Source organism: Mixophyes fleayi, chromosome 11, assembly GCF_038048845.1.
Source record: "Mixophyes fleayi isolate aMixFle1 chromosome 11, aMixFle1.hap1, whole genome shotgun sequence".
Taxonomy (NCBI): Eukaryota; Metazoa; Chordata; class Amphibia; order Anura; family Limnodynastidae; genus Mixophyes; species Mixophyes fleayi.
In genome coordinates, this window is record NC_134412.1 from 11,013,094 (window position 1) to 11,026,670 (window position 13,577).

General features: G+C 48.3%; 1 protein-coding gene across 1 annotated transcript; it reads left to right on the top strand.

The window, feature by feature from the left end:
• The first annotated feature begins 346 nt into the window (after positions 1 to 346).
• On the top strand, positions 347 to 13,154 carry LOC142106942 (uncharacterized). The gene is made up of 2 exons (XM_075190003.1): positions 347 to 686; positions 10,074 to 13,154. Exons 1-2 carry the CDS (start codon positions 658 to 660, stop codon positions 11,725 to 11,727), a joined length of 1,683 nt encoding a protein of 560 aa, XP_075046104.1. The 5' UTR covers positions 347 to 657; the 3' UTR covers positions 11,728 to 13,154.
• Positions 13,155 to 13,577: the final 423 nt, after the last annotated feature.

Here is a 13,577-nt window from a genome sequence, read left to right on the forward strand (position 1 = left end):
TACTCAGCAACTGATATAGAACATGTATCCACTAATATAATACATGATTTTAAACTTAACTTGCATTAGCATAAACCACTATGGAAAAATACCTGCATGCGTACACACTTGCAGCAACATGCAAATAATATTGCATATCTGCATGTTAAGCAACATACATAATATTTTGCATGACTGGCTGTGTAGCAACATGAATATTACACACATGCCCATGTATTACATATTGCATGCTTGTTTATTGATAGCAAGCAACTTTGACACTATTTATATTTCATTCCAGCACATATACAGCAACCTGCAAAATATACAGCAGTACTGCTCATGTGCATGTTACTCCATCCTTGCACAACATGAAGGAGAGTGCTATTATTTCCCTGGCCTCACCCTCCTTGTATAGCAAATGTATTTAGCAGAACGGACCCCAGCTCCAGGAGTTGGGGGGTTGCAACAGCTGAACTAGCAAGTCCCTTCCGCGGAGTGATATACAATGAGCGGAAATACAATTTTTTATCTAGTAAGGGCGTGGTGCTTCTGCGGAGTGATCTCTAGTCTTGGAAGAGCGGCGCGACACTTGGGTGCGGTGCAGACAGTGCGCGGAGCATCAAGAACACAGCTGGGTGCGGGGCGGTGACCTTCAAGATCGCGGTGCATAAAAAAATGGAGAACTACGTGGACTCCCGGGAGAGGTGCGCATGACTCACTGATCTACACCGGTCTAAGTGCTTTTTGGAGAGAGCCCTTATACAAGGATTATTTAGAGATTCTTGCATGCAACCCCAATGCACCCTGTCCATTAACAGCTGTATTTACGCAATATGCACATAACACATCACATTTACAGTATATGTAGCTTATATGTGCACTGGGACACGTGTATCATAGGATGTGGTTTTGTTGGTATTGGGGTTTTCTCTATTTATATTAGTGTTAAGAATGAGCAAGTCTCCAAAATAATGTTATGTGGGTTATTTTAAAATAGGCACTTGTTACTTATAGAAGCATACTTTTTTTTTTTTTTTTTAGATGGGGACTCCAATTGGACTTCCACCTGTCATTCAAGGAGAGCTGTGCATCATAATACAATCCTTGGAATGACAGTTTGGTCACTCCATCCTATCCCTATAATTGTATCCTCAAATCTTAATACTCCACTGCATTCCATTCTATCTCTCATTTCATCATCTCCCATATGCCCTATTTTATTCCATTGTTCCTTGTACTTCAGCTTCAATGCATAATGCCCTACTACAGTGGTTCCCAAACTTTCTCAGTTCGAGGCACCCTTAAGGTCATCATAATTTTTCCAAGGCACCCCTAAGCCAAAATAATTACCGGGTAGTCCCGTTTTTAAGTAGTTAGGTCAAAAAACCGTAAGATGTATTTAGGCCACTTAACCATCACATTGTGCCCCCTCGCCATATTACTCTGTCCCCCTCTTCGCCATCTCACACTCTGTGTCCCCTTCTTCACCATCTCTCTGTCCCCCTTCAGCGTGTATCTCTCTGTCCCCCTCCTTCAGCGTGTCTCTCTCTGTCCCCCTCCTTCAGTGTGTCTCTCTGTCCCCTTCAGTGTCTCTCTGTGCCCCTTCAGTGTCTCTCTCTGTCCCCCTTCAGTGTCTCTCTCTGTCACCCTTCAGCGTCTCTCTGTCCCCCTTCAGTGTCTCTGTGCCCCTTCAGTGTCTCTCTCTGTCCCCCCTCAGTCTCTCTGTCCCCCTTCAGTCTCTCTCTGTCCCCCTTCAGTGTCTCTCTGTCCCCCTTCAGTGTCTCTCTGTTCCTCTTCAGTGTCTTGCTGTCCCCCTTCAGTGTCTCTCTGTTCCTCTTCAGTGTCTCGCTGTCCCCCTTCAGTGTCTTTCTCTGTCTCCCTTCAGTGTCTTTCTTTGTCCCCCTTCAGTGTCTCTCTGTCCCCCTTCAGTGTCTCTCTGTGCCCCCCTTCAGTGTCTCTCTCTGTCCCCCCTCAGTCTCTCTGTCCCCCTTCAGTCTCTCTCTGTCCCCCTTCAGTCTCTCTGTGTCCCCCTTCAGTGTCTCTCTGTCCCCCTTCAGTGTCTCTCTGTTCCTCTTCAGTGTCTCGCTGTCCCCCTTCAGTGTCTCTCTGTTCCTCTTCAGTGTCTCGCTGTCCCCCTTCAGTGTCTTTCTCTGTCTCCCTTCAGTGTCTTTCTCTGTCCCCCTTCAGTGTCTCTCTGTCCCCCTTCAGTGTCTCTCTGTTCCTCTTCAGTGTCTCGCTGTCCCCCTTCAGTGTCTTTCTCTGTCTCCCTTCAGTGTCTTTCTCTGTCCCCCTTCAGCGTCTCTCTGTCCCCCTTCAGTGTCTCTCTGTGCCCCCCTTCAGTGTCTCTCTCTGTCCCCCTTCAGTGTCTCTCTCTGTCCCCCTTCAGTGTCTTTCTGTCCCCCTTCAGTGTCTCTCTGTCCCCCTTCAGTGTCTCTCTGTACCCCCCTTCAGTGTCTCTCTCTGTCCCCTTCAGTGTCTCTCTCTGTCCCCCTTCAGTGTCTCTCTCTGTCCCCCATCAGTGTCTCTCTGTCCCCCTTCAGTGTCTCTCTGTGCCCCCTTCAGTGTCTTTCTGTCCCCCTTCAGCGTCTCTCTCTGTCCCCCTTCAGCGTCTCTCTGTCCCCCTTCAGTGTCTCTCTCTGTGCCCCTTCAGTGTCTCTCTCTGTCCCCCTTCAGTGTCTCTCTGTCCCCCTTTAGTGTCTCTCTGTGCCCCTTCAGTCTCTCTCTGTCCCCCTTCAGTGTCTCTCTGTGCCCCTTCAGTGTCTCTCTGTCCCCCTTCAGTGTCCCTCTGTGCCCTTTCAGTGTCTCTCTGTGCCCCTTCAGTCTCTCTCTGTCCCCCTTCAGTGTCTCTGTGCCCCTTCAGTGTCTCTCTGTGCCCCTTCAGTCTCTCTCTGTCCCCCTTCAGTGTCTCTCTGTGCCCCTTCAGTGTCTCTCTGTCCCCCTTCAGTCGCTCTCTGTCCCCCTTCAGTGTCTCTCTGTGCCCCTTCAGTGTCTCTCTGTGCCCCTTCAGTGTCTTTCTGTCCCCCTTCAGTGTCTCTCTGTGTCCCCCTTCAGTGTCTCTCTGTGCCCCCCTTCAGTGTCTCTCTCTGTCCCCCTTCAGTGTCTCTCTCTGTCCCCCTTCAGTGTCTCTCTCTGTCCCCCTTCAGTGTCTCTCTGTGCCCCTTCAGTGTCTCTCTGTCCCCCTTCAGTGTCTCTCTGTCCCCCTTCAGTGTCCCTCTGTGCCCCTTCAGTCTCTCTCTGTGTCCCCCTTCAGTGTCTCTCTGTGTCCCCCTTCAGTGTCTCTCTGTGCCCCTTCAGTGTCTCTCTGTCCCCCTTCAGTGTCCCTCTGTGCCCCTTCAGTCTCTCTCTGTCCCCCTTCAGTGTCTCTCTGTCCCCCTTCAGTGTCTCTCTGTGCCCCTTCAGTGTCTCTCTGTCCCCCTTCAGTGTCTTTCTGTGCCCCTTCAGTCTCTCTCTGTCCCCCTTCAGTGTCTTTCTGTGCCCCTTCAGTGTCTCTCTGTCCCCCTTCAGTGTCTCTCTGTCCCCCTTCAGTGTCCCTCTCTGTCCCCCTTCAGTGTCTCTCTGTGCCCCTTCAGTCGCTCTCTGTCCCCCTTCAGTGTCTCTCTGTGCCCCTTCAGTGTCTCTCTGTGCCCCTTCAGTGTCTTTCTGTGCCCCTTCAGTCTCTCTCTGTCCCCCTTCAGTGTCTCTCTGTGCCCCTTCAGTGTCTCTCTGTCCCCCTTCAGTGTCTCTCTGTCCCCCTTCAGTGTCCCTCTCTGTCCCCCTTCAGTGTCTCTCTGTCCCCCTTCAGTCACTCTCTGTCCCCCTTCAGTGTCTCTCTGTCCCCCTTCAGTGTCTCTCTGTGCCCCTTCAGTGTCTCTCTGTGCCCCTTCAGTGTCTCTCTGTGCCCCTTCAGTGTCTCTCTGTCCCCCTTCAGTGTCTCTCTGTGCCCCTTCAGTGTCTCTCTGTGCCCCTTCAGTCTCTCTCTGTCCCCCTTCAGTGTCTCTCTGTGCCCCTTCAGTGTCTCTCTGTCCCCCTTCAGTGTCTCTCTGTGCCCCTTCAGTGTCTCTCTGTGCCCCTTCAGTGTCTTTCTGTCCCCCTTCAGTGTCTCTCTGTGTCCCCCTTCAGTGTCTCTCTGTGCCCCCCTTCAGTGTCTCTCTCTGTCCCCCTTCAGTGTCTCTCTCTGTCCCCCTTCAGTGTCTCTCTGTGCCCCTTCAGTGTCTCTCTGTCCCCCTTCAGTGTCTCTCTGTCCCCCTTCAGTGTCCCTCTGTGCCCCTTCAGTGTCTCTCTGTGTCCCCCTTCAGTGTCTCTCTGTGTCCCCCTTCAGTGTCTCTCTGTGCCCCTTCAGTGTCTCTCTGTGCCCCTTCAGTGTCTCTCTGTCCCCCTTCAGTGTCCCTCTGTGCCCCTTCAGTCTCTCTCTGTCCCCCTTCAGTGTCTCTCTGTCCCCCTTCAGTGTCTCTCTGTGCCCCTTCAGTCGCTCTCTGTCCCCCTTCAGTGTCTCTCTGTGCCCCTTCAGTGTCTCCCTGTGCCCCTTCAGTGTCTTTCTGTGCCCCTTCAGTCTCTCTCTGTCCCCCTTCAGTGTCTCTCTGTGCCCCTTCAGTGTCTCTCTGTCCCCCTTCAGTGTCCCTCTCTGTCCCCCTTCAGTGTCTCTCTGTCCCCCTTCAGTGTCTCTCTGTCCCCCTTCAGTGTCTCTCTGTGCCCCTTCAGTGTCTCTCTGTCCCCCTTCAGTGTCTCTCTGTCCCCCTTCAGTCACTCTCTGTCCCCCTTCAGTGTCTCTCTGTCCCCCTTCAGTGTCTCTCTGTCCCCCTTCAGTGTCTCTCTGTGCCCCCCTTCAGTGTCTCTCTCTGTCCCCCTTCAGTGTCTCTCTGTCCCCCTTCAGTGTCTCTCTGTCCCCCTTCAGTGTCCCTCTCTGTCCCCCTTCAGTGTCCCTCTCTGTCCCCCTTCAGTCGCTCTCTGTCCCCCTTCAGTGTCTCTCTGTGCCCCTTCAGTGTCTCTCTGTGCCCCTTCAGTGTCTCTCTGTGCCCCTTCAGTGTCTTTCTGTGCCCCTTCAGTCTCTCTCTGTCCCCCTTCAGTGTCTCTCTGTGCCCCTTCAGTGTCTCTCTGTCCCCCTTCAGTGTCTCTCTGTCCCCCTTCAGTGTCTCTCTGTGCCCCTTCAGTGTCTCTCTGTCCCCCTTCAGTGTCTCTCTGTCCCCCTTCAGTGTCCCTCTCTGTCCCCCTTCAGTGTCTCTCTGTCCCCCTTCAGTCACTCTCTGTCCCCCTTCAGTGTCTCTCTGTCCCCCTTCAGTGTCTCTCTGTGCCCCTTCAGTGTCTCTCTGTGCCCCTTCAGTGTCTCTCTGTCCCCCTTCAGTGTCTCTCTGTCCCCCTTCAGTGTCCCTCTCTGTCCCCCTTCAGTGTCTCTCTGTGCCCCTTCAGTCGCTCTCTGTCCCCCTTCAGTGTCTCTCTGTGCCCCTTCAGTGTCTCTCTGTGCCCCTTCAGTGTCTCTCTGTGCCCCTTCAGTCTCTCTCTGTCCCCCTTCAGTGTCTCTCTGTGCCCCTTCAGTGTCTCTCTGTCCCCCTTCAGTGTCCCTCTCTGTCCCCCTTCAGTGTCTCTCTGTCCCCCTTCAGTCACTCTCTGTCCCCCTTCAGTGTCTCTCTGTCCCCCTTCAGTGTCTCTCTGTGCCCCTTCAGTGTCTCTCTGTGCCCCCCTTCAGTGTCTCTCTCTGTCCCCCTTCAGTGTCTCTCTGTGCCCCTTCAGTGTCTCTCTCTGTCCCCCTTCAGTGTCTCTCTGTCCCCCTTCAGTGTCCCTCTCTGTCCCCCTTCAGTGTCTCTCTGTCCCCCTTCAGTCACTCTCTGTCCCCCTTCAGTGTCTCTCTGTCCCCCTTCAGTGTCTCTCTGTCCCCCTTCAGTGTCTCTCTGTGCCCCTTCAGTGTCTCTCTGTCCCCCTTCAGTGTCTCTCTGTCCCCCTTCAGTGTCTCTCTGTGCCCCCCTTCAGTGTCTCTCTCTGTCCCCCTTCAGTGTCTCTCTGTGCCCTTTCAGTGTCTCTCTGTCCCCTTCAGTCGCTCTCTGTGCCCCTTCAGTGTCTCTCTGTGCCCCTTCAGTGTCTTTCTGTCCCCGTTCAGTGTCTCTCTGTGTCCCCCTTCAGTGTCTCTCTGTGCCCCCCTTCAGTGTCTCTCTCTGTCCCCCTTCAGTGTCCCTCTGTGCCCCTTCAGTCTCTCTCTGTCCCCCTTCAGTCTCTCTCTGTGTCCCCCTTCAGTGTCTCTCTGTCCCCCTTCAGTGTCTCTCTGTGCCCCTTCAGTGTCTCTCTGTGCCCCTTTAGTCTCTCTCTGTCCCCCTTCAGTGTCTCTCTCTGTGCCCCTTCAGTGTCTCTCTGTGCCCCCCTTCAGTGTCTCTCTCTGTCCCCCTTCAGTGTCCCTCTGTGCCCCTTCAGTCTCTCTCTGTCCCCCTTCAGTCTCTCTCTGTGTCCCCCTTCAGTGTCTCTCTGTCCCCCTTCAGTGTCTCTCTGTGCCCCTTCAGTGTCTCTCTCTGTGCCCCTTCAGTGTCTATCTCTGTGCCCCTTCAGTGTCTTTCTGTCCCCCTTCAGTGTCTCTCTGTGCCCCCCTTCAGTGTCTCTCTCTGTCCCCCTTCAGTGTCTCTCTGTGCCCTTTCAGTGTCTCTCTGTCCCCTTCAGTCGCTCTCTGTGCCCCTTCAGTGTCTCTCTGTGCCCCTTCAGTGTCTTTCTGTCCCCGTTCAGTGTCTCTCTGTGTCCCCCTTCAGTGTCTCTCTGTGCCCCCCTTCAGTGTCTCTCTCTGTCCCCCTTCAGTGTCCCTCTGTGCCCCTTCAGTCTCTCTCTGTCCCCCTTCAGTCTCTCTCTGTGTCCCCCTTCAGTGTCTCTCTGTCCCCCTTCAGTGTCTCTCTGTGCCCCTTCAGTGTCTCTCTGTGCCCCTTTAGTCTCTCTCTGTCCCCCTTCAGTGTCTCTCTCTGTGCCCCTTCAGTGTCTCTCTGTGCCCCCCTTCAGTGTCTCTCTCTGTCCCCCTTCAGTGTCCCTCTGTGCCCCTTCAGTCTCTCTCTGTCCCCCTTCAGTCTCTCTCTGTGTCCCCCTTCAGTGTCTCTCTGTCCCCCTTCAGTGTCTCTCTGTGCCCCTTCAGTGTCTCTCTCTGTGCCCCTTCAGTGTCTCTCTCTGTGCCCCTTCAGTGTCTCTCTCTGTGCCCCTTCAGTGTCTTTCTGTCCCCCTTCAGTCTCTCTCTGTCCCCCTTCAGTGTCTCTCTGTGCCCCTTCAGTGTCTCTCTGTGCCCCTTCAGTGTCTCTCTCTGTCCCCCTTCAGTGTCTCTCTGTACGCCCCTTCAGTGTCTCTCTGTCCCCCTTCAGTGTCTCTCTGTGCCCCTTCAGTGTCTCTCTCTGTGCCCCTTCAGTGTCTCTCTCTGTGCCCCTTCAGTGTCTCTCTCTGTGCCCCTTCAGTGTCTTTCTGTCCCCCTTCAGTCTCTCTCTGTCCCCCTTCAGTGTCTCTCTGTCCCCCTTCAGTGTCTCTCTGTGCCCCTTCAGTGTCTCTCTCTGTGCCCCTTCAGTGTCTCTCTCTGTCCCCCTTCAGTGTCTCTCTCTGTGCCCCTTCAGTGTCTTTCTGTCCCCCTTCAGTCTCTCTCTGTCCCCCTTCAGTGTCTCTCTGTGCCCCTTCAGTGTCTCTCTGTGCCCCTTCAGTATCTCTCTGTGTCCCCCTTCAGTGTCTCTCTCTGTCCCCCTTCAGTGTCTCTCTGTCCCCCTTTAGTGTCTCTCTGTGCCCCTTCAGTGTCTCTCTCTGTGCCCCTTCAGTGTCTCTCTGTGCCCCCCTTCACTCTCCTTTACTTACCTTCTTTCCTGACTTCCTCTCTGCTGCTCCTCCTCACTGAGGCTGACGGACGTAATGACGTCACGCCCGGCAGTCAGTGAGGAGAATTCGGTGCTGGATTATAGGTAAGTTCTGGTTTTTGTTTTTTTTTTCTCTTCTTTTTCTTGCTAGGGATCGCGGCACCCCTGTGTCAGCGCCGCGGCACCCCTGTGACAGCGCCGCGGCACCCCTGTGTCAGCGCCGCGGCACCCCAGGGAGCCGCAGCGCACAGTTTGGGAACCGCTGCCCTACTAGATTCTCTATTCCACATATTTCATTCTCACCTTCAAAAGCCTTACTGCAGCAGCCTGTTAACAGAGCTGGATTAAGGCTTTGGGGAGCCCGGGGCACTTAAAACAGGGGGGGGGGGCCTAAGATCTAAAATTAAGAGCATAGGGTCTTCATTGGGTATAAGGCTGTTATCATTGACACATCCTGCATTACATCACCTACAGCCCACAGTATGACACTTACAGATCTCCCAGAGGGCCCATCTAGGTTGTCTGCATAAGAAAAATCATTACTTCCACAAACTAAAATACTTTACATTAAAACAATCATCAAAACACCACAATAAAACTAGTAATGATATCGCACACTAAAACTAGCAATGATAACGCACATTAAAACTAACATAAAAAAAATAAACATTGATAACATAGCACCAATTTTGACTATTTAAGTCTGTATGTGTGTAGCTATGTATGTATGTATACAACATAGCTACACACATACATATATGTGTATATATAATGCAGCAACTATGTTAGCGGATCCTCTTTTTTTATTAATCAGTAGCAAGGAAGTTATCGAAGCCAGCCACTTCTTTTAAAGCTGTAATTAGATTATATATATATATTTAGCTAAAATCTTATTCAAGCAGTAATTACTTTAATAATGATTGCTAAATTACAATCTGCCCCTCTTGTATGACTACATTAACCTGCCACTCTGGCATGGATTGGCTTTACCAGCATATTATTAATGTTTAAGTATTTTGTATATTTAGTGAAACATAACTGGAAAAAAAAGTTATATGTATATACATATTCAGGAAGACCCTTCATAGTGTTATTGTTTTATCTTGATCAAATATGTCAAGTGTAGCCACCTATAGCAGATAGAATACTATATATATATATATATATATATATATATATATATATATATATATATATATTATTCTTGCTTCTATGGGTGGCTACATTTGACATTTAATGAAGTAATAATCATGCGATGAGGGACTTCTTAAATAAGTATATACATGATTTGTTTTATTTTTCAATCTGTATAAATATGTACATACCCAGACACTTGTTTTAACGCCTGCAGGAGCTGCTACAGCTGCACATGCTCAGCAGCTCCATTTCGACCATCCTAAAATGTACAGCAGCAGTGGACAGACATTTAGTCTGTCGGGTGGAGGAGGGTGCACAGGCGTCAGCCCCCGCCCCTCCCCCACCGCTGAACAAGCAAGGGAGCAATCGGATCACCAAATGACAGGTGAAGTGATCCGATCAGTGGGGGGCCCTTGGAGAAAGGGGGGCCCGGGGCACGTGCCCCCTCTCCTTAATCCGGCCCCTTAATCCTCATCACTGCATTCCATCCTCCATCATATTTCATCCTCACTTAAGCTACTCCATCCCATTATCCCACTCATTCCATCCCCATCCCACTAACTCATCTCTTTCTACACTACTTAAGCACCATTTCAATTCCGTGCCTCCTCTTTCCATATTCACTTCACTATTTAATTCCATCCTCCTCTTGTATCTCTATCATCCTTCTTTACTGTTCCCTATAACCTTTATATTCTATCCTCATGTTGTTCATTACTTCTTTCTCCCTGTTTTGTCACATTTCTTCTGATACACCAGATTTCACATTTATTCATAACTTTATCCTCATCCATCGCTTTCCATCATTTCAAGGGCTTGCTGCCAATGTGCGTCTTCTCATGATAATATAACGTAATAATTAAAACTGAACTATTGCCAAGTAAAATATGTCCCTAAAGTGACCAGAGCCCTAGCGGCTGCTCCATGCAGCTGTTTATCCAGAGAGTTCTCCCTTGGTCCTGTTCAAAATTTGTGTGTAGGGATGTGAGAGCCGAGGACCGATCATAAGACAAAGTCATTTTGCTCACCCCCGCCAGCCACCGACATTTAATGTTGGTTAACAAAATTAATTTGCTGGTTCTGTATTAAATATTTAATAAAGAGTATATGTTTAGGGCAGCACCCTCACACAAGCGAAACCCTATTTTAATTATTATGCCTTTAATATGTTTTATTTTTTTCTTATAGAGCATCAGGTGGAGAACACACATCTTCATCCCAACATGGAGTTGCCAAGCAAATTAGTAACACATACGTTCCTACTAGTTCAGCCGCAGAATGCTCAAAACCGCCAGAGAAAAAAGTACAGCCTCCCCCAATCAGATCCGCTATTGTGCCATCTTCTCACCATAGATCTTCTCACTCTTTGGATAGACAAAGCCAATCCTCTTCTGCCACAGGGGCATTAGATCTGCAAGCTGTAATTGGTCGATCTGGATCCTCTATCTCTGGAATAACTGTCCCTATACGTTTGGATGCCTTGTCATATTTGCTTCATAATGCCGTTACGGGAGCCTATAAAACGCCTTCTCCAGCGCCAGTCCTCCCATACATGTACCCGACATGTCCTTATTCCCAAATGGGATGTCCTCCCTACACCACGTGCATGAACCCACAGTATTGTTCTGTACCATTCCCAAATCAGTTTTCCTCTTGTCAGCCCGGATTCATACCTTGTGGTAACCAACCAGTTCCGACATTTCAGCAACAAGTGCCAAACTATAACCAATTTATGGGTGGTACAACACCGAAAGAGAACAAGAGTCCTTTGTCCAACGCTCCACCCCAAACCGGAATGGCTTTAAGTTCTGACGGAACAGGCTTAGTGCAAGAGAATACTGGAAGTTTTCAGTCGGATGTTAATAGATGGGCCAAGAAACCTAATGATAGGTTTGGTAGTAATACGAGCAACTCCTTCTCTTCAGAAAGCCAGCAACAAAACTCTCCATCACGAGGAGGTTTTGCAAGGTTCGGAGATAAGCAGAATGAAGATAGCTGGTCGGGAAGACAGCAAACAAGTTTCAGAAGGGGATTTGGAAGGGGCAGAGGTGACTTTGCTGGTCAGTCTTGGCGCGATAACTCAAGAGGTCAGGATAAAGAAAGGCGATTTGGAGACGGATCCCGTAACATGGATTATGGTGGTCAGAAAAGGTTCACGGTTAGCCCAGAAAGATCCCAAGAGAGGGGCAGTTTTTTTAAGCGGGGTCGCTGGCCAGGTGGTAGAGGAAGTGGTGGAGAAAGTCATGACACTTGGCAGCAGAGAAACCGAGAAGATGACTCCCCAAACTGGTCTATCACAAAAGCCACCCAAGACAGGTTCATTTCAGGCGGTCAAGCAAAAAGTACTAGCAAGTCTGCTGAAGATGAGAATTGGGAGACCGATTATCCAGTACAAGCCACAACCTCTAAATCTGACAAGCCCTCTGGGCAGTGCTTAATAAAATTAAGTTCACCGTTGCCTTCTTCACCTAAGAGTGATTGCTCAAGAAAAAGCAGTGAATCTTCTCAATACCTCAAGCCCACAGTCAAATCAGTAAATGAAGGAGATGAAGGCAAGAGTGACAAGATCATAGGAGGCCTCGGGGCAGAACCTGCTTGTGAAAAGGAAGAAGGAGAAACAGATTCTGGTTCCGAGAAAGCAGACGTGGAGACGGCGGATCCTGAACCTCAGGTTGGAGAACAAGTTTCTGCTCCAAGTTCCGTTGTTAATTCTGCAGAACATGTTGAGACTATTGAAGTAAACACCGAGAAAAGAGAAGAGGATGTCTATTCCTTTATTATCTCTGTCGATGGAGATGACAGCAAGGGGCTTTTGGTGGAGGTGAATGCAGAAAGGCCATAAACTTTCTGCTGTTGCGATGGCTTATAACTTGAGTTAATAAGAAACATGTTTAGTCTTTTCTCTATGTTTAACTTGTTTTACGTTTTATTATGTTTGATACAATATAATAGTACTGAGCCTGCATTCCGAAAATATCTTAGTTAAATGATACTGAATATCAGCCGTACTAACATTGGTCAACTAAATACCATGCAGTATTTACAGTGTTTAAAACAACACCTTTATTTTTATATTCGCAGACGGCTCCTCTTTCCGTTTATGTTATTGGATACTTGTGGCTTTTTTGTGTTTTTTGCTGAACAGCAAAATATATAGGTAGCTATAGAAGGTCTACATTTTCTAGTTTGGATGTCGGTAATGGCAGATTTGAGAGCCACAGTCGTAAGCCAGTGGGTTTTTGAACCCTACCTTAATGTCCACTAATAAGTCCAAACAGCTAAACTAGAGTCTTAATTCTGGCAAATTTATACGGTTTCGGGACAGTAAAAATTTTCTTAAGCTATTTTCAGTGGCTCATGTGTTACTCCAAAAACTGTTTAAAATGGGGTTTAACCTCAGGCCAGGTAGCCACTAACAGGTAAAAACTTGAGGCTGCATGTGAAACGCGTTAGGTTGCTTTTTCACGTTGGAAATAATTTTTCACTTGTCGCTTAACTAGCTCACTTTAGGCTTCTCCAGTGTGCTTACAAGTGGTTAATACATATGGATAGAGCAGAATACGTTCGGAAAAAATGGAATGCTTGTAGAAACCAGTGGGTATGATGACATTAAAATCAGTGGGTTCTATTGTCACTCACGGTTTCATGCGTTGTACTAAATGCTGGTACGATGCATGAAATTGATGCCATTGGTTCTGAGCCTTAAGCTTATTCAGCACCAGTTCAGAAGGAATCCAGTTACTATATTTAGCAAACAAATGTTACATTTCATAATTTCTGTGGTAAATAAGTAGTTTGTTTCTGACATATTTGTCAGTTTTTGTTGTGTTTTTACAGTGGTGAATGTTCTTACGCCTTTTATATGTTTGTACTGTTTATGTCACTTTATGCCTGTCTTATACTTGTTTAAGATCTTATACCAGAGAAGATTTTATTTTTATTATAAAATAGATGGTGTACAAAATGTAAGCTAAAAAAAGTGCTCGTTCCTCCACACCCCTGTTTGCCCTCGCAAGACCCAGCGCAGTAGCGTGCCCGATATACGAATAGATCAAGGTGGACAGGAGACGTTGCTGGACAGGACTTGCGTACGTATTTCATTTAGAATTTAAAGTCCTCATTGTGCACCATGTACTTTATTATAGTAAAATAAAATCTGTGTGTGTCTCCTGGTGACATGTCCTTTTAAGAACGACTTCTGCTTACAGAGTTTATATTACATTGTTAAAAACGGTTTCTTGTCATGTTATAAACAGTTTTTGCATAGTACTAAGACCTGCTGTGTATTATTACAATTTGTGTCTTGAGGAAACACATTTATACAGGTATAAAACACGATCACTGGAGTCGCCCCATTCATAGCGAGCAGATGACAGCTGTGTATTACAGATAGCACGGGGCTAATTTATACCCTATTGTACGACGGTTCTAGCTAAGTCCTCTGTGGTCCAGGTGGCTCAGGACCATTACCAGATAGTACAGAAAGAGGATACTCTCCATCACCGATATTACATACTTATTAGATAGATAGAAGTTAGATAGATAAATAGAAGTGAGATAGATAGATATGAGATAGATATATATGAGATAGATAGATAGAATATAGATAGATAGATAAATAGAAGTGAGATAGATAGATATTAGATAGATAGATAAATAGAAGTTAGATAGATATGAGATAGATAAATATGA

What these genes read in the sequence shown, in the direction of transcription:
- LOC142106942 (XM_075190003.1), top strand. Translation starts at nt 658, where the DNA reads ATGGAGAACTACGTGGACTCCCGGGAGAG. An exon ending in TACGTGGACTCCCGGGAGAG is followed by an intron (nt 687 to 10,073) that starts GTGCGCATGACT and finishes TTTTTCTTATAG; the next exon opens with AGCATCAGGTGGAGAACACA.